Raw genomic sequence first — 21,350 nt, 5'->3', positions numbered from 1 at the left:
ATGAGCTTTTAAAAAGAGAGCAAGGCAAGATGATGGATGTTGAGAAAGAAACAAGCAGACAAATGGATAAGTCCAGGCGACCATGCCAACGAAGAAATGATATTCATCGTTCTTCTTTCCACAAATCTCATCTTTTTTCTTTGAACTATAAAACTTTTGCGGCCACCGAACAGCCCCCCCCCCCCCCCCCCCCAAATGAGGATGAATGTTTAATTGATATGTTGTAACAAGCGAAAAAATACCGGACTTAAGACTTTCAAGAATGGGACGGGGGACAACTTGACACTTCTTGTGAGCGTTTCTGGCAACGCGATCGCATTGATGCGTGCGGGGAGACGCGAATGATGTGTTTGGAGCGTTAAGGCGCGGACCTGAATTTTTTTAGGTCAGTTTTTATCCAATCAGAACTCCGCTAGCTTGTGTTGCCAGGCAGATTTCATGATACCAGTAGCACGGCACTATTCGTCCGAGGCCATCAGATACAATCGCACGGGCATCTGTTCTATCAAAGTCAATGAGCTTTCAGATTTGATAGACGGTTGCGATAGCCAATCAGATCACGAGTTGATGACTGTAACTGGCAACCGTTAGAACATCGAAAATAGATTTTTGCTTTTTTCAACCACAATGGCCGAAGGAGGGAAAAGTGTGGATTTGATTGCAGATACACTTGCGAGAGCATTTTCAAGACGGACCTTTCGAGAGAAGCCAGGTCGTCCGACACTCACTCAGTAGTGCGTCGGACTTCACTGAAGGCCTACGCGTGAAATGGCTGCCAGGATGGCCGAGTGGTCTAAGGCGCCGCGTTCAGGACCCAGTCTCCCCAGGAGGCCTGGGTTCGAATCTCGAATTTCCCCATTGTGGGACTAATAAAGGGAATATAAATGCACGGCCCGCCACCGCTAGAATAGAAGAGAGGTATCATTTGTGATTCCGCTCTTGAAATGGAGCTCATTTCGCTTTGCAGGAATCAATGTCGGTGTGGAACTATTCCCCTTCGAAATCTGACAGTGACGAACACCAGTCACGCTGTGCCTGAGTGAAGAAAGTCAAAGCTTGAAAACAGATCGCGAACAAGTATGTGCTGAGTCTGTTCCACACTTGCCACCAGATGTGGAGCAAATGATTCATGAGCTGGAGAATGCAGCTGGATCCCATGTTAGTACTTGATACCCAATGAGCACTGCAAATCCATCCGTCAAAATGTCCTCAAGCTCTCGGATTTGGAATGCGCCGTGCACATGAATTAGATGGCATTAAGAATTTCAAATTCAATTGAGAAAACGAGCCCGCAAAATTGGACACGCTTGATTGAGAATTAAGATAACAGTTCTGCTGGCGCAGCACGTTAAAAGGTGCATTAAGTCGTTTTCCAATTGCCTCACACTCTGCATTTTCCAATTTGGAGGGCGAGCCAAGTTTAAATAAAAATAAATTGCATCTGAGGATTTAAGACAAAGCAGCTGTAAAACAATGCATGATGTTGCGTAATGACACAAAGTTTGCTGGTAATTAAAATGAATTGAGTACAATAAAAAAAACATTCGCAAATACTGACGATGACCACAGAGGAAAAATCTTTAGCTAACGTGTAGAAATAGAAGATAAATGTTTTCGAAAAAATGCCAGATGGTAGTCACATGGGGAAAACATCAGCGGCGGCCATCGTCAAAAAGTGGAATCGATGTAGGTCATGAGAAGAGCAGCTCACATTCAAGTTCGCATTTATTATCTGCTGATACTACACAAGAGACGGTCTTGCAAAGTAATACCGGTGTGCACGCACGCACGCACGGACAAAAAAGGAATATTAAAAGGCAAGACTGTCAGATTTTTGTCATATGTAAAAAAATATTTTTTAAAAATAATAATTTGTAAAACTTTTCCACCGCTAATGTTAATTGGAGCGCGTGCAACTCAATTGATTCTTTCTTTTTTCTATTTACTATGCACATCCTCGTATAAATCGGCGCGTTCAGATTCAGAATGAACCAATTACATTCAAACATTTGCCACACTTGAAACGTTGTCAGACGTACGCCGAGTCCAATTTAACGTGAGTTTGCACGTGATGAGTTCATTCTGAACAAAGCCGTATTGCAAGTCATAAGCAACCACATTTGTGCATATTTTTATTTTTATTTCTCCTCTCTAAAATATTTTGTGTTCTTTTTTTTTGTTTGTTTTTTTTCCAGTTGAGTTGTGCACAGGTAATGGCTGCTCCATTATGAAAAATAAATAAATAAATAAATATATATATAATTAAATAAATAAATACATACATGAATACATAAATAAATATATATATATATATATATATATATATAACTAATATATATATATAAAGTATATATATATATATATATTTCTTAAAAAAATTTTATTATGACAAAAATGTTGCATTTGTACTGGGGTGTGCCGACTTTAAATATCCATTGTACACATGCAAAAGACACACACAAGCATACTGACGCAACCACATTCCATCGACGGTGTGTCAGTAAAGTACGATGATGGACTGACTGTTTGCTAACAAACCGATTCATGATGTGATGAAAGGTGATACGGTAAACAGCACAACAGACACACACAGGAGGTGTTTTGGGCACCGCCATGTTAGAGCTCACAGAGACATGTTATTAACATGACTGACAAGACACATACGATGGCCATGCAGAAAAATAGAGTGCAAAATGACACAGAAACGTGGCGACTAAACAAGCACCAGGAAAACTCGACTTGGAGTAAAAACAAAACGCAACAAGACATCACTCGGACGGCAAACAATGAGCGGGAAGGAAGCAGGGAACTAAATACAAACAAACTGACGAGACAACGAGCAGCACCTGGACAGGACACAAAGGTTTGGAGGGAGCTGATTGGCTAACACACGCGACCCAGACGACAAGCACAGGTGGACACGATAATCAAACGAGAGACACACAAAGGAACACAAGTACAAACATGAAACTAAAGTCTAAAACCAAAAACAACAAACACAGACCATGACACCTGTGGTCAGATTATTGTCATTTGCTGTGCAATTAATCGAAATTCAATTACGATTATGATTATGTTAAATTAGTACTCATTTTACAATACCTAATACTATAGAGTGTATACTTTAATTAAAAATTTGAGATTATATTAAATTTATTTATTTAAATGTGGCAAGTTCTTTATACAAGTAAACCATATGCAAATTTATTTAATTTAATTAAATTGTGATTATTTCTTTCTTTATTTTTTAAAAATCGATCAGCCCTAACAGAAGGGTACACATATCTCACAATTTTGTCCACTTTCGTATGCCGCGTTTTCAAATTCATAACGCTGGCACTGCCTTGAGCAGAGTTTGCTGTAAAAACCAAATTTGTCATCGATAAGTTAGGGGTCATCCCTCTAACAGAATGAGCAAAGGGGCCCCTTTTCGAACCTTTCCAGTGCAACTGTGAGGAGTGTTGAGCCTTAAGCGATTGGCAATAATTCATAAGAGCCTTTCCAACTCCCCTCCGCTGTACAAACTAGAACGTGTCTGACTGCACTTGCTGAAGAATTCCACCTGACAGTTTTGAATGCCAAGGGCTGCGCTCTGCGCTCTGCGTGCGTGTGCGTGCGCGTGCGTTGAAACACGCCAAAGTTGAGAAGATGTTTCAGCAACGCATCTCCTACAAACCAATCCAACCACCGTCCCCGGTCGCCTCGAGCTGCTTCAACCCTGCAAATGTCAGCGCGGGCCAGTATGACTCGCAACAAATTAGGACTTGTTTTGAGGGAAACGAGGTGACAAGGGAGCTAATTAAAAGAAGGTGAGGTGGTGGGGCTTGGAAACAATGTAAGAGTAATTTCATAAATATGAGCGCAACACTTCCTTGAAACACATTCAATGTGTTAGTGATAGAACAATTATCAGCCAAGCCGATTATCGAGGCCGATAGTTGGCATGTTGACGATTATCGGCATCTGCCTTTTTTTTTAACTTTCACGGCCAATAAATTAAACTCTGGTTTATACAGCATACAACTCTCTCTCTTTCTCTCTCTGCTGTGCTCGTGGCCCTGCCTCCAGAAGCAGATTGTCCTGCCCACTGAACTGATTGGTTCCCTGTAGCAGCCAATCAGCAGTAAGCTACCTGTTTGCTTTTTCACCTCAACGTTAAAGAGATCTATAGTTGGGTTGATTCAAAAAAAATGTGTGGTACTAGTTTTCAACTCCAAACTGGCCACTTGCTCGCGTGACAAAAATCTTTTGGCGACTAAAAACACAACCGTGAAACTTAAACATAAAGCAACAAAAATCCCATCATGACGACATCATTCTTGGAATAAACCTAGTGTTCCACCCCACCACAATGTTTCTTTTCATATTTAATACACTGTGTGTGTGTGTGCGTGTATCAATAAACCAGTGTTCAGCCTTTTTATTTCTTTTTTCCCAAAAACATGCCACGTGATTGATGATTTCTCTTACACAAATGAGTAAAACGAACACATTAAAAACATGGCCTCACACCAACGTAACCTTGGCGAAGACTCAATCAACAGCTGTTAGTGTGTAATGGAAGCACCGATGCTGCTATAACGACAGATCAAAACCGACACGGCCAGCAGCAAAAAAAAAAAAAAAAAACTTGCATGGATAAGTGAGCCTAAGTTGAGCAGAGCGCTTCAACGGAAACTAAAATCAACCCGCTGATACGACTTGACCCTTTACCACAACAGACACGAGGGCAATTTATAAAGCAAAGGTGTATCCATTCACAAACAGCCCAAAACCAGTAAAACCAGTAGAAGGAACAGTTGTTGGCCGCACTGCTATCGCTTATTGTTTTAGATCATTTAGCATATTTTCAGTTTTAACTGAATATGCAAAAGTTTCCGTCTGCGAGTATTTGCATACAAGTTGGCTGGTGTATTTCATGGACGTGACAAAAAACGTGATACCACCTAAAAAAAAAACAAGAACAGCAACAAGAGCTTCCCTTTATAGGAACGACAGAGAAACTAAAAGTAAATAAAGTCGAAGGGAGACAACAGGGCCTGGGGCCGACAATTTTCATGAATAAGGCCAAAAGTTCGAGGCCGGAGCAGTACAGAGATCGCGACCGGTGGGCAGGGGACTGACCGGCAAAAAAGGGTCAAGTGCCCAGCTCTAATAATCATGAGATTAATTATTAGAATTATAATGAGAATAACAACACAGCAGTACAAAAAAAAATGTGACAAAAAAATAAATAACAAATCACAGTAAACACGTGAGTGGTGATTTCTGATTGGTCCATATCAAAGAGATGAAGAAGCAATTATACTCTAAGAGTTATTAAACCAAAGCGACAACAATAAATATAACGATGGCCTCAGACTTCTGCAGAGAAATGTATATGACAAATAGCAGCCAAACTATACAAACCCCCCCCCCCTCTCTGACTCAACCTGTGCCGAGAAAGGGAAACAAATTGGTTTGACCTGCTAACCTCGGCTGGGTTGAGACGGATAATGCTCTTGCTGCGACTCACACTTTCTACTTCTTTCTTCTATTGGACATTAAGCAGTGACATCACAGCGTGCCCCTTGACTTCCAGGCGTTTTCTTCCAGATGCTGCTTAGCTCGTTAGCGCCCTTGCCAGAAAGATGATGGTTGAGGCACAGGTGTAAAAAAAAAATATATAAAAAAAAGGGGGGGGGCTGTCCAAGAAAGAGGGAGGCGGGCTATCAGGGCAGGTGCTTTTTCTCGCGAGCCTCCCATGACTGCTTAGGAATAACAATGCCACACAAACTACAGGACAGGACAATTCTTCAGGTCAATAAATTATTAAATAAATAAAGTAATAAAATAAAAGCCTTATTTTAGTAAAAAACTCACGTTCCAAAGGGCCATTAAAGCCTTGCAATTCAAAAATATATATGAATAAATATATATTTTTTAAACCAGGGCTCCTCAATCCTGTTCCTCAAGGGCTGGTGTCCTACCCGTTTTCCATTTCTGTCCTGTTGCAACACACCTGAATCAAATGATCAGATCATCAGCAAGGTCTGCAGAAGCTGGATAACGATCCTGATCATTTGAATCAGGTGTGTTGCAGCAGGGAGGGATGGGAAAACAGACAGGACAACCGCCCTCGAGGAACAGGATTGCTGGAAACACCCCTGCAGTCAAACATGACTAATGCGCTGCGGTATTTCGCATAATATTCTAAATTCAATTTTAAACATTAATTTACATTTTGTTGTCGAGGGTATTATGAGATGACCTTCGATCTGGTTTCCAAACGATAAGCGCATATTCCTGACTCGAATTTCCTTCGACATGACTTCTGCTCTAGTTTCCTGCATTCGTAAAACCACAACTTCCCACCGGTGAACACCTACCACAACTCTCTTGCTAGACATGATTAAAAACACATGCAAGGCGCCAGAGGTTTTCTGCATAACAAAAGTTGTGGGGAGGAAATATCGCCACAAGACTCGAAATCAAACTCCAGTCCTCGATGGCCGCAGTCCTGCACGTTTGATTTGACGTTAGCCTCCGCCAACACACCTGATTGAAACGATCGGCTCTGCAGGAACTCAATGACGATCCCGATCATTTGAAACAAAAACTTACAGGACCCTCGAGGACTTGAATTTGACATCATGGCCAAAATTTTAACGTCTCCAACAATCAAGTGAGCAGCCCAAGTAACCGAAAATGACCGCAAAGACAGAAAAAGGTCATTTGGTTGCAACCCTGAAGTCAGAGACACTTCCTGCTTCCAAAATGATAAATTGAGCTTTACACAAGTGTGTCTGTAAGTGTGATCCACGGGTCTCAGGGGCAAAGCCGTCAAATGCCTTCTCCAGAAGAGTCATGCACTCGCTCAGAGCCAAATGTGCACCGTGCAGAGCACGCATGTGCGGGCCTGACAGCGCAGCGGCTAACTTGTGCGCATCTGCCAGCAAAAATCTCCAGTCACACCGCAATCGCTCAATTGGTGCTTAAATAGAAATACCATCGAGGCAACCAAAAGCAACTGGAAGGATTTCAATATTCTGGTTAAGAGTCAGAGAACGGCGGGAAATGTGCGAGGTAATGAATCCATTACATGTGACATGAACAGATTGTTCTATGACTGATGAGGGACGACATGGCAGTAAATAAAGCAAAATATGACAAACTGTCATTTTTTTTTTGTAGGTAGACCACACCAAAACTGTAAAAATGCCAAAAATTTTTTTATCTTCAAGTGTGGAGTCTGTCACAGATTTAAAAAAATAAATAAATAAAAAACAATATGTGCCTATAGAATTTAGTTTCACATTTTTTCAAAGACACCAGCCATATAGTTTCTTGGGTTTTATTCTCTTATTTATGGCCAACAAGAAGTTGATGCAATGAACATCAGGCACCTTTATCATCAAATCTCAGAAAGTCACCAGCCACACTTTGTCGGGTCAAGTCATGTCAAGGGTCTTATCACCAAAAGTCAACAGGTCATCTCAGGCTTCTTGGCGACTCGCCACTGAAAGTGCAAATAGAGGACGGAACACAGTAGCACACGCTAATTTTTTAAACACTGACTTGCCCCCCTCGTCACGTGTTGGAATCGCCATTTTCCATTTCTGTCAGTCCGCTTTGCTAAAAGTCATTTTAGCAAAGAATTCATCATCAGGCTTCATATTCAGTGTGTTGATGATCAACCATTCTTCCTACTTTGCTTTGTCTTGGTCATATGAAGTTCTAATAACATAAATTATGGATCGATGTGCATGAAAAAAAACAGGACATAAAAGGGAATCCTCTCATTGTGCCATGTTACTGTTCAAAGGACATTTGGCGGACGGTTTCGGAGCTACTGCTGGCTGACAGAAACCGTTTCAGCATCCAAGGAGAGGAAGCGGAGGAGAACCCATGTTAACTTGTTTCAGATTCACCCGAGATTGAAGAAAATGGGATGCATTTAACACACAGAGGATTATTTCACAATTTCACAAGCCTAGCCATCATATTGTTTGGTTCCCATTTCAGAGCTTTATGGGGAAACTGAAAGATATTCAGAATCAGTCTAAGAATGTAACAAGATAGAGAATAAACTGAATTGTCTCGCGGCGTCTAATAGTCAAAGAACTTGATGGTGTGGAGTGACTGCACTCAAAAGTCAATCAACTGGGGCTCAAGGTGCCTCAGTCTGTCAGTTTCACTTCCAGGCACAGTCATTACAGCCACTAGACCAATAAGATATCTAATATCTCATCTCCAACTCATTACGCCATTTCAAATTGTTGCAGTTTATAGCAAATTGAACGTCACCTTACAGAGCTTTGGGTGACAATTTGTGGACACATATTCATTGTAGTGGCTGATATTCCAAACTGAAGTGTGATGAGGTAATGGAGAGAGTCGGGATGGAGAAAAAAAGTACAGGAGAATGAGTGGAAATCAGACGTACGCGCTTGTAAACAATACTGAGCGTCGCCTGCCACCTAGTGGTACAGCACGGTAATACAAGTCATACATTTTGTGTCCTTTTTAATTCACTCATTACGGCAAAAGGGTGATTGCAATAATTATATTTTTCTTTTCTTATTTGTTTGTATCAGCACTACACAAAAAAAATAATCTTCACAAAACTTTGCGAGTGAGGGAGTAAAAGGTAAAAACGCATTAGCAATTAAAAAAAGAAGTTTTATTAAGTAGTGGCACAACTTTAATCTCAAACATTTTTTTTGTTGCAGTCGCAACCCAAAATGTTTTCAACTCAGTACACAAGTGGCATAATAAAAATGAGATGTTTCTATTTAACAAGCACATCAATTTTAAGTCACCTCCCAATATTTGAAACAGTGTCTGTGAGCAAGATGACAAAACCTAGGCAGATTTTATCAACCGATGACTTCTCAGCGAGCTTAGATGATGTTTCAGAGTCAAAGAACCATTTTGATGCGGCGCTCCAGTACTACCACGCCATTCCCAAAAGGTAAGCAGAGCTGCAGTTTTGCATTGCCAACATTAGCTTCGGATAATTATGCCGTTATAATGTTCCGCTAAGTGGTCAAAAAGAGGGTGGGGGTAATTCACGTTTAGTTCTGCATGTCGTGACTATAAAAGACATGAGGGGCCAGTCGTTTAAAATTGCGGGTACCATGATCAGAACTTGTCTTGGTGCTTACTTTGTGAACCAAATCGGACGACACGTTGCAATTTCTGTCGCCCCGTCCCTGCGCTCGACCCGCTTGCGTCATCCCCTAATGTGCTATCATGCCCGTCAGGAATGTCTTGTGAAGGCTACGTAATGAATACAGAGCACAGGTAGAACCCCAATTAGTTGTGCGGCCAAGAGAGCAAGGCGGCACGCCATGGCACATAAACAAACTTATCTTGACACAGTCGCTTGGCCAAAGCAGGGAGATAGGTGGCTTGCGAAGGGGGCAGATAGAGAAAATGGATTACCTTCCCGACAAGCGTCAAAGCCAATCACCACACGGGATCCTTTGCTGTTGCTGCACCACATATCTCCGCTGCCACCGCTGCGATTCATCTGCCTGTGTTAGTATGCACGCAGGTCGTGCGCCAGGCTACAAATGTATTCATTTATTCGGAGTCCCTCCGAGAAATCACAGTGTCTTGTTGTCCTCCCACCCCCGCCGCCCCCCCTCCACCCAGCTGTCCAGATGGAATTTGCGTGAATAACATCAGTTTAGTGAGGCAGAAAATAAGTACAGGCTCGCGCAGCGGAGGGGACTCGATTCCGCCCTCTCCCACCTCCACAAACGAAAAAAAAAAAAGCCAAAAGGCAGAAAGACAAGTGTCACCTTCATATACTTTTTATGTCTCAGACTTCTCTCGTGTTTTCTTAGTCTACACTGAGTCGCTAGCGGGGAAGTCAACTTGGACAGATTTTACTGGACTATATTTTGACTTGAGAACTTCATGGATCACGCAACAAAATGTTTTCAATTTACGATGCAACGCGTGAATGAGTTAATGTACTGCCAATTAAGGTTTGATGTGAAAGTAATCAGAAGAATGTGTTGCAAAACCTAGAGAATAACTAACACTGGAGAATAATTTACGGGGAAAAAAATTCTGTTGCGTTTGATTTTTATGCTGATTGAAACTAAAATTTGAGTGCTGATTCCAAAACTGCAGTCAAGTTTTTTTTTCTCCACAGTTTAGCAGATAAGCAAAATTCCATTGATTGAGACAGTGCGGTGAGAGGTGTGTGCAGCTCCCAGTAGGTCACTACTATCAATGTGTATGCATTTTTTTCCCCCAAAGTTTGCAACTATTAAACCTTGGCAATAGTGATCTGATAGCTCAGAAAGTTGACGTGATCAAGAATTTTTTTTTACAGTTGACAATTTTACAAAACAACAGATGAAACAAACATGTTGATTTTATGCAGTAGTGAGCGGAGTCCTTTGAATGATAAACATTTGCCATCAACGTAAACATAAAGAATGAGAAAAGAGAAGAAAAAAAAAATCCTACCTCTCTAAGAACGGTACTGCCAAATCCTCTGTACAAGCCTCGGACCCCCTGTTAAATGAGAGCACACAAAAAAGTTTCATCGCTGTGATGAATCAACATCAACCTTCTACGCATGGAAACTTGTTCAACTTTACTTTGAACAAGATTTTTGCATTAAAACAACAATCACAAAATAAACGGATAATTAACCCGCTGCCCAGAGCATGCCTCGAATATTTGATTTTCACAAAATGTACATTTGTATAAACTCAGTAAAAGGCCATCTCTTTCAATCAAAAAGCCTCCACTGCATCTATGTTGAACTTTAAAAACTTATGATATGGATAGTTTAATCATTTCTTTGAATATGCAGGTTAGTGTTCAAAATATTAGCCAAATGGAAGCGCTTTGAAAAAAAGAAACAAAGACATTGCCTCCACAGTTGTACCTCTTCCCTGAGTGCAACCACAAACATGTGGTATGTGCTGGATGAAGGAGACGCTTGTGTCCTTTGCTTCACCACCTCTGTGGGCACACGGATCAGACACGCCACCTACGAGATGGAACAACAAATTATTGTGGAACTCCTGCAAAATCATCAGGATCATTTTCGGGTTCCTGCAGAGCCATTGCATTGAATCAGCAGGACTGGAGAAGGGGAACATCTAAAATGTGCACGATAGTGGCCCTTGATAGTGGCCCAACGCATTTGGACACCTTTGGTCTAAAGCAGCGGTCCTCAACCACAGGTCCGCGGACCGATCCCGGGCCACAGTCCCACCACCCCAAAGGCTGGCAAAGCTGCGCACCTGGCAACTTGTTTTGCCACTTATCCCGCATCCAAGATGGCAGCCTCCCTGCTGTGACTCCAGCCAGCCGAACAGATGCCAGACTGCCAGTGTCACTCTCACCACTGCAAAGAGGAAAGAGTGAGCAAGGAGATGCAATAAAAATGAATTGTGACCCTTTCCACTAGTTCGTCATCTCCCGATTTAGCTTCAAGCCCTTAACAAATGTTTGAGGAGATGGTCCCTTGAGGATATTGCTCTTAAATCCTACGTGAGGGTGAAGGCTATACCAACAGCTGTTAGAGGACTCACGTCACAGTCATCCTCAGTCAGACAAAAAGGTGACTTGGGAACAAGTGTGCGATTATAGGAGGGGGGGGAAGTGACGCGATGAGCGTGCAGCCACAAACAAGACTTGAACAGCTGTCGCATGACAACTGTCTCAAATCAAAATGTAATTCATTCATTGTTTTGGGTAGTGCGTCTTTGCTTATAATCAGGTGAGCTTGACCATACTGGGAGTCTGGCGCCAAAGTCAGCCGTTGACTCATTTCATCATGGAGCAACAGCACCCTCAAGTGGACAAATATCCACATGTCAGCCCTTCTGATGTCAGCTGAAATCATCGTTAAGATCTCATTTCCCCTACTCACTTTGGCCAAGTCACCATTTATAATACATCGCATGCCATGTTTTTTCCTAAACCAATTCTCTGAAGAATCAAAATAAGGAGGTTTAATAGGAATAAAGTGTCCATGACAAGTCATTACTGAGGAAATTGGATGCGATGCCTGCAGTTGAGATGCCTTTTCTTCTCCGGTCACTGCAGAGGTGAAGTCAGAAATTGGCAAGGATTACATCAAATAGATTGCGGACACTTTTTATTTGGGCAGCTGTTTGGGGAAACTGAGTCAAAGGTAAATTACGCACCTTACTAAAAACTATCTTAGATCACTGACAACAAATGCAAATGAAGGGAGTAAAGGCTTCAACACAGCAATCCGACCGTCGCGTCGGCCTGGAAGTCGGCACGCGGAGACGCCAACTATTCTGGACCTTCTGCGCATGCGTGAGAAGTAGTACCCCTCCACGCCATCGGCGGCGATAGTCGAATCTTTGACGGTGATGAGCCCCAGAAGAAGATGAGGATGACACTTTCTTGTTTAGAAATGAGGAAGCACTACTTTGCCAAATAGTGTGCCGTGACTTTACTATAATGTGGTAAATAGGCCAGGTTCACTTTATTGGCCCGAAATTGATTCATCATTAACCACAAGTAATGTATCATTCTTCATCTACCCATACCAGAAGAACATTTAAATGGCCATCCACTCAGCAGACGGTACAAGATTAACCATTTGATTGATTTTTGGGGGAGGAAATTCTTGATTGGTGTATTGTAATATTCTTCTAATGTAAAATGTGTGTGTAAAAAAAATGACCTCATAACCTTATCTCATGCGCTCTGAGCCTCATCCATTAAATCCTTAGAGGATACACTAACAAAAAAAAAGGACAAATAAGATGGAAGGATGAGCGGGAATAAAACAGGTCATGAAGAAAAAGGCAAGGTATGAAGACACCGCATGTCTCCCAATTTTGAAACAACAGCCAATAAATCACAAAGCGCAGCGCCGCGCTCCAAGGTGGGCATGGATTATTTCTCAGTGCCAACTTCAAGTAGCTGCCAGTTTTACCATCTACGACTGCACACTATATTTTCCTGCGCACCCTCCCACAGATGTGAGGTAAGAAAAAGGGGTATAAGGCGGGGCGGGGCGGGATGGAGGGGCGTGAGGATGCCAGAGAAGGCCGCCGCCTGCCTTTGACAAATGAGCTTTCACACCAGACGTCGAGCGAATGGGAATGAAGATAAATCTGATCTAATGGCTGGATAACAGCCTGCTCCAGCCTGACAGACACCATCATCTTACACATTCTTTATGGGAGCGTCCCACCGTCACCGAGAAACTGCAGGTTGGCGAGGGCCCATTTCTGTCACCGTTTTAATCCCTGCAAGCTTCTTCGGAGAGGGCCCACACATGCACACCAACAACACACACTTTTGGTTACATGTGAGACCTTCCGTCAAATAGGTTTCTATGGGAATCACTGTGTATTATTACAGTGAGGGCTGTGAAATTAATCAGTATAATAATTAAATGAGTAATATCAATATATGTATTATATGTTAAAATAATGTTCATTTGACAATGTCGACTACTATGATGTATACTTGAGTTCAAAATTTGCACTTGAGAGATCGATTGAAATTGTTTATCAAAATGTTACACCTCTATGAAAATTTATAAATGCATTGCAAGTAAACGCCAATGTTTGTTTGTACGGAAGGAAAGGAAACCAAACTTAACTGTACACGTTTGCACCATTATTTAAAAAAAAAATACTTTATTATATTTTGGTTGTTCTGAAAGGAACTTCTATAATAATAGTGTTTCAAAGAATTTGATGTTTTAATATTTTTGGGTTTTAAGTATGTTCTCGTTTTGTACCAAAAAGTAAACGATTGTTGGAATAATTGCGATTTCAATTAGCACAAAAATAATTATAAAAATGATTATAATGAAACTTTAATCACACACAAGCGATCATTTGCCTCACACTCGGTTGTTCCGCCAACACTTGCATGACTGCTTTCATCACATCCACCGCTGCCCAAGATCATCGAGCTGCCACGCTTACAAAAGACGCTCGGTGCAATAACTTTAAAAACACACCAATAATGAAGACTCGAGAGACAATATGTGGCCGTGATTGCATCAGAGTGCCAACATTTAGACCTTGGCTACAACTAAGCAGAAAGGCAGTCTTTTTCACGGCCAAGCTCGAAGATTACTCTCTTTGAAGAGAACGCAGGCAGAAGCCAGACTCGAGTGGGATACAGAAACCGCTCCGCTCCACATTGAGGCTTTCAATCTTTGATGTGCTCAAATCCGAAACAGCGGGAAATGGGTTAAGGCTAGTAACAAACTCAGCCTCACCTTTCACACTTATCTGGATTTAGCCACAAACAAAAAAAGTTGAAACCAGGGCCATTTTTTTTTTGTTAGGTGTTCTTTTTCTCCGGCATTGATGGCTCTGTTAAAATGACAGTTCGGACTCAATTTGCACTGATGCAAACGTCAACAGTGTGAGACACTACAGGGACACAGACCCACGGGGAAGAATCTCGTTTCATATACATGCAAAACTTGGCTAAACGACATCCATCTAAAAGCCATGAATACAGAAAAACCTCGTACTGTGCTATCGCAGGGGGGACGTCCTCTTTTCTGTACCCCCTATGCCTCGACTTCTATGCTTTATGCCAATATGAATACCAGCGGCGAGAGGATGGGCGGAGGAAATTACACTGCTCCTAGGTTTCAGACACCGCAGTGTCTGGGAGTGGAGGAGATCTCGACGCTGGCACAGTAAATTAGTCAATGAGATCTTTTTTACTCAGCAGGGCAAGAAAATACAGGGGTGGCCCGGAGAGAGTCTGTTCAACTCACCCAGCTGGACCTGAAGGCCCGAAGCCACAATTTCACACCCGCATAGACAAATACAAGAGTGGGGAGACAAAAGGCGGCAGAGTCCCACTTACCATTTCACCCAAGGAGGCCGCGAGCATGTGTGTGACTGAAGCCACTGACGGTTCTTTTAGCACGCCGACGGAACCAAGGAGGGTCTTTGCGCAGTCGTAGGTGACAAAAAAGGCGGCGGCTGAAAACGAGCAAAGTCGCAAACACCGTTATTCAATTTGTGTTTGTTTGAGAAGCAGTTGAGGAGCGGGTGGGGTAGGGGGGGGGCTTTTTTTCTTCCTTTTTTCAAGGAAAACGCATATTGAATGTTTAATAGTTATTTTTCAAAAGAATTTTGTGTAAATTCCCAACAAAATAACATATTTGATTACGTCGACCCAGAAGCCAGAATGATCGCTCAACTGTCAACAGAACAGCACAGTGCTTGTAATCACCATCACTGTCTTACCGCTAGGAAAGGAGCCGAGTGCAGCAGATGGGACCCCTGCATAGATGCCCCTGAAGCCCCCGGCCCTGTAGAAACCTTGCTGGCTCTGCAGTCTGGTCTTAATGGTGTCCAGCGGGAAAAGGGTAAGATCCACGCACATCCCGGCACACCCTCCAGCCTGGGGAACATAAGCACTGTTAAGGCTACGTTTCCGCATCGTCTGTCACGGTATTTGTGGCAGGCCGTGAGAGGAAAGGGCTGCCGAGAACCGGAAGCTTACAGGGATGCCACAGCAGGCATTCAAGGTAAATACTTAACACTTCGGATTGAGAAGAGTTGATGGTGGCAGTTGTGAGATGCCATTAGCTAACTTTTTTTCTGTTTATGTTGCTGCACCGTTTTTGGTCCATTATTCATGATGTAAAGTTGTATATAATGTGACATTGATGCGATTCATTAGCCCATCTAATCCCTAAACATGTCTACAGTAGGGAACGTGTTATAATTTTATCATGTTTATTGAGAAAACCTAAACACAACAAAAAAGAATTACACACACAATGTAATTTGTTTTAGAAATATTGCAATCTTACCGCTAGTAGTCAATGGCCATTGACGGTCAAGTATGCATTAGAAATTAAGGAAATAATTTACCGTCAAATAATGAATATCCACACACAAACGCTGCAGGAACACATGTTTTATTTTATTTTTATTATTAATTGCAACTTTGTCTTTCTATTCTTTTTATCTTAATATAAGTTTGTATCTCCATGCATACATCACACTACACTACCCTGTGTGCACAGCAGGTATTTATGTATTTTTATTTTTTTTTTTTATTTTAGTTTATTATTATTATACTTGTCATTCATGTATTTCCAGGTTGTTCCTTTAAGTTACTGTAAATGTAAAAGTTTTGGTAGTAAATTTTGAAATAAAAAAATACGTAATCCGATATTTGCACAACCAACTTCCGTATTCGGCCAAACGTGCAAAAGAAGAAAAATATAAACGTCTTTATTTTTTAAACACAAGATGTCACTACTGAGCTTCAAACAATTACTCCATTAACCTGTTGTTTGCTCGTTATGGCAGCATACACACAAAGTCAACGATCAGGTTTTCCAGCTTTGGTCATGTGACGTCAGCACCGCATAAAGCGGATTATTTTTATTAATGATAGCAATATCACTCCAAAAATAATCGTGGTTCATATTTTTTTTTCTCAAAATGGCCAACCCCCAACCCATCAAAAACCGTTAACATATTGCTCATATTTGATACAAAACAATAATATTTTTCTGAATGGCATTAATAAAGGGCTGTGGGATGGGGGGGGAGGTGTCGAGATGTGTACTTTTCTTTTTTTTTTTTAGCAAAGATACGCTTCACTTGGCTCTTACACTTGCCTCGGGCTAAGGAGTGTCCTTGTCGTCTTGACATGAGACTGGGTCCCTCCCTCAAACATGTTGTTGTCAGCGAACCAAGAGAAAAATGCAATTCATTCATAGCGTACAATCACGTTACCACTAACAGAAATGTTTCTAAGACACATGGCAATCATTTTAAATGGTGGAGGGAAACAAAACCACAATATGTTCCTCCTCTTCAAAATAAAATCATCATCATTTCTTAGAATCTCGTCATTGATAGCTCATGTTCCATATGATGATCATAGCAATACAAACAAACACACTAAAATAAATTAAAATGCAATAAAAGTGTTGAAATTGATTACATTTCATATCTAAATCATATTATGTGCAATCTAAGTAGCTGTAACGTCAAACCAATTCTATTATGAAAGTTATTCATCTCTTACCACGAAAAATCCCATTTCACATGTCCGCATGCTCATACCTATTTTTAATCCCAGTTTGTAATTGGTCGTTCTTGATCCTGTAATTAATAATGACTAATTGTAAGTATTTATCAATTGGGATAAGGTTTATCCTATGCCGAAAATGTTCTACTACGATTAACGTGATTAATATTGCAACGAGGGCTAAAGATGCATGGATATAGTTAGTACACCGCTATAAAACAGTAATACCCGTCTTGTTTGGGTCAACTGAAACTTTCAGACGGTCTGCAGTACGACTCGGTTCAACGATGTTAGCCGGTGAAGTAATTCCGTTCAATTGAATGCTGACTAAATAAAAAAATAAATCGCGGTTCATACCACGAGGGATGCGGTGAACTGTCGTTTCTCCATGATCCGCGTTCAATGCTTCCGATCGTCCGCCCCACAAGCCGGCAATTTACGAACATGCGCTCATATTTGACAGGGCAAGGAAATCAAAACACGCCCGCCAAGGGCGCCGCCATGTTGACGCAATGATTTCCGTGTTACGTCATGACGTTTAGTCACATGACACCACAGTTCTCGGATACTCACTTTATGAACAGATTTAATGTCTTTTATAGCAGACAAAAGGTCACAATGCTTATTTGAAATGTTAAATATAAATTTTAATTGGGGAAAAAGACAAAAAGTCACAATGTTTTTTTTAATTGCTTAATTTTAACAGATTTAATTGGATTATATTTCACATCGTTACATTATGAAAAATGATGATGGCATGAAAATGTTACAAGAGGGTTTACATTTATACTAAAATGGTAACCATAATATCTGTTAGAAAATTAGGTGCAAATTTCCAAGTAGGTATTGGAATGAATTGTAAGGTGGATCCACTTGTTCTTCTTGTTTCTGTCTGGGTACGATTTGTACCTAACTTTCGAATCTACATGGTCTAATGTCTTCAACAAGAGGACAGGCGTGTCTTTGTTTGGTCCCTTTGCTTAGCAAGCAACTTGACAAGAAATTGAGGTCAACCGTGACCTTTTTGTGTAACTTTGTGGTCTCACAGCTTGACTCACGTAGCTTCAGCTCCATCTCCATATTATTAACAAACTGGCCTAAAAGGATGGATGGCTGGTCTTCTTTTGAAGAGAGTCCTGACCGCGATCGAAAACTTTATTCTGACAAAGAAAGAGCAAAATGGAAAAACATTTTAAATGCATGCTTGGACCCTGATGTATGGCAATAAATGCAATACTGAGTCCTTCACCAAATAATTAATTGAATAATGTGTCTCTGACCTGCTCTAGCTCACATTTCTTGCCTGTCTACAGTTTGCTCTTTCTCATGCATTCGTGATGCTGTTGCGTAAATGTGTACAAGTGAATGTGTTCTTTTCCAATGATATGCCGTCTCAGTTATTTATGGGCTACTGTCAGCCAGGCAGTGTCTCCTATTAAGGGAGAGCAGGCAAAGGGCCGCCACCTCCTTATTCAGCCCGGACCCAATGATGTCTGGGCTGAGTGGACCCAGTTTGAAGCTCTGTGCCCATCATCCATCTTGTTGAAGCGGGTCTCGGCGGGATCCCTTCGAATGTGAGCCTCAGCTGGATTTGGACTTGGATGCTGCCTCATTCTCCTGATGTATAATGAACCCGAGGAAGGTTAGGCGTGAGCATCACTTACAATCTCCTTCTCACCTTTTTGTTGTCTTTATAAAGCAGTGAGTGGGACATGGATGGTACGTGTGTGGACTAGTTTCTTTGTAATCTTGATTATGATGCTGGGCATTGCTTTTTAGATTATTTTTGTGTTTTAGAAATTCAATTCACCGCATTAGTTATTAATTTGTTATAGATGCTGAAATTGTAATCTTCCGATCACAGTGGACATGACATCACATATTTCCTGCAAGCTGATGTTTGAATGTACACAAACAACTGCATTTTTAAAAGAGTAGCAAAGCTTTTTTTTAAATATCATTCATAATATTTTTTTTTCACCCTGCATTGGGAATGTTTACATGCAAGTCCCAAAAATAAAAACATGACAACTGCTTGTGTGGTATTATTGTTATTGTTTGTTGTCGTGTTGAGATTAGATCACACTTCCGTACCAATTTATATAGACGTCAAGGTAAGTCTAAAGGGTTCACATACTTTTACTCGCAGCCGTATCACCAAAATTAAATTCAAAGGCTGCCAGCATGAGAGGTGTGTTCTGTTAGGCCCGCGTAAGGTTAATAAGAAGCACCCGCAGTCTGCGCAGATTTGCAGGGAGCACCATTGATCTCGACCCAGTCAGAGTATGATCTCCGAGATAAAAAGGAGTGAACGAGAGGGGAACTGATTCTCTGTCAGCCACGAGTCAGCAAAGGGCAAATCTAGCCCGCAGGCCGTCTTTGAAAAACTGAAGGGCAAAGCATGGTGGATTAAGCCACAACGTGGGGAGGGAGAAATCCAAGCAGCCATACTCCAAGTGTTCTTGTGGTAACTCAGAGCGCACAGGTTTTCATTTGGCCCTCAATTTTTTTTACATTTACATTCTTTTGAACATATGACTAGAGGACTATTGTTTTGTATTTATTTTTATTTGGGATCTACATATATAAATTTATATATAAATATATATATAAATATATATATAAATATACATATATATATAAAAAATATATATATATATAAATATATATATATATAAATATATATTTATATATATATATTATTTATATTTTATATTTATATATATATTTTATATATATATATATATTGAGAGAGAGAGAGAGATCTATATGTGTATTAACATGATTTTTAATCATTTATAGAAAACAAGGGAGACTAGATACATTTTTCAACTTTTTCTTACTCCTTTTTAACTTATAAACTTCATTGAACTAAGATATGCATTTATCTTTTCTTTGATTTTGTTTTCATGTCTTTCATGTTGCGTGCTTATATTTTTAATAAAATCAATGTTTATTAAATATGCTGTACTGACTTAAAAAAAAAAACAAGACCCGACAGGGTAGGACAGTGAGAAAACATACAGCAAGACTGAAAATAAGCAGATAAAAATTGCCAAAACACAATAGGTTTTGTGCAAATGGAGCTGTCGTAGCTGCCGGGAAAATAGTGTGAACTTAGCAATAAAACAAGCCCTTCTTTCCCCTTGATTCTCGAGTCTCTACACCTGTGGTTGCACAACTGATGAAATTAAAATTAGATAGCTGAGTAGCCTTTTTAGACAACCTTGTGGATGTTTTTTTTTTTTTTAAACATATACCGCCAAGCACCATCTGCAATGGCAGTTGCGTGTGAGTGGAGAGAAGCACACATCTTGATTCTGACACAGTGATATTATTCATGAGCCAGTGTGGCCAACTTGGGTGGGACAAAACTGCTGCTCATTAGACAGTCGCACATTTGCATCATTAGGCCACCACGACAGCAGGAGCAGGCAGAGATGCAACTAAGCGCCTTTCAAATAAATCTTTGTTTTTTGCTCTCAGGTTGATGCGCTACAAGGCTCTGTGACAGGGAGGGAGACCAGAAGGGAGAGGCGAGACCATTCTCAAAAGGAAAGAGGGGAAGGTGACAGTGAGAAAGGGAGGGGTAAAGGAGAAGATAAAGGTTAGAAAGAAAAGATGAGAATAAAAGAAGATTCATTATAAATTCAGTGAATCGACAAGCTGTCAGGCTGCCGTGCCGTCTATGGAGCACACAAACACGGATACCGTGCCACCCAAAACTTGAATTGTTCACCTTCGGTTGCATTTCACCTCATTGTGCTCCACAGCATATGAACAACCCATAAAAACCCTGTTCATAATCCTGAATTCATATATATATATATATTTTTTTACTTCTCCGTCTGCCAGATCAGCACTCCTGGGCCATCAGTGAAATACGAGCGGCCTGTAGCATATTGATCCTTTGCTCCGAAGATGGATTGATCACAGACAAGACAATGCAATGGTGACGCATTCTTGCTCGGCTGCAGAAGCAGTGCCGATGGCTTCGATGCTTGTTATTGATTCCTGAGATGAATTCAGCCATGATACAAACACTTGGATTTTGTGCTGTGTGCTATTGCGTTTTCACATCAAGCAGGTGAGCTGAGGGAAGACCTGTCACCCACAACTTTGTCTTCCCATCCATCTAGTCTAGCAGCGCTTATCCTCATTCGGGTCGCGAGTGCGCTGGAGCCTATAAAGGCTGACTTTGACGGGCGAGAGGCGGGTCCCATCCTGAACTGGTGGACAGCCAATCGCAGGCCTTTTGTCTAGCGATGGCTTTCAACTGGTTTTGTTGACAGTTAGAGCAACAAAAAAATATTTAT

General features: G+C 41.1%; 1 protein-coding gene across 1 annotated transcript in view; it reads right to left on the bottom strand.

The window, feature by feature from the left end:
- Window positions 1-17,564, bottom strand: part of slc25a26 (solute carrier family 25 member 26) — a 34,282-nt gene extending 16,718 nt beyond the window's left edge. Inside the window, exons 1-5 of the mRNA XM_088308662.1 lie at window positions 17,392-17,564; window positions 15,228-15,384; window positions 14,842-14,960; window positions 10,895-10,999; window positions 10,468-10,515 (exon numbers count right to left, since the gene is read on the bottom strand). Of these exons, the coding sequence (XP_088164788.1) occupies window positions 10,468-10,515; window positions 10,895-10,999; window positions 14,842-14,960; window positions 15,228-15,384; window positions 17,392-17,424 (462 nt within the window). The 5' untranslated portion in view covers window positions 17,425-17,564. The remainder of the gene's footprint in view (window positions 1-10,467; window positions 10,516-10,894; window positions 11,000-14,841; window positions 14,961-15,227; window positions 15,385-17,391) is intronic.
- Between the last annotated feature and the right edge of the window lie 3,786 nt (window positions 17,565-21,350).

Source organism: Idiotropiscis lumnitzeri, chromosome 11, assembly GCF_059441095.1.
Source record: "Idiotropiscis lumnitzeri isolate Australia: NSW breed Sydney's pygmy pipehorse chromosome 11, RoL_Ilum_1.0, whole genome shotgun sequence".
Taxonomy (NCBI): domain Eukaryota; kingdom Metazoa; phylum Chordata; class Actinopteri; order Syngnathiformes; family Syngnathidae; genus Idiotropiscis; species Idiotropiscis lumnitzeri.
This window is presented reverse-complemented; position numbering and strand designations above follow the sequence as displayed.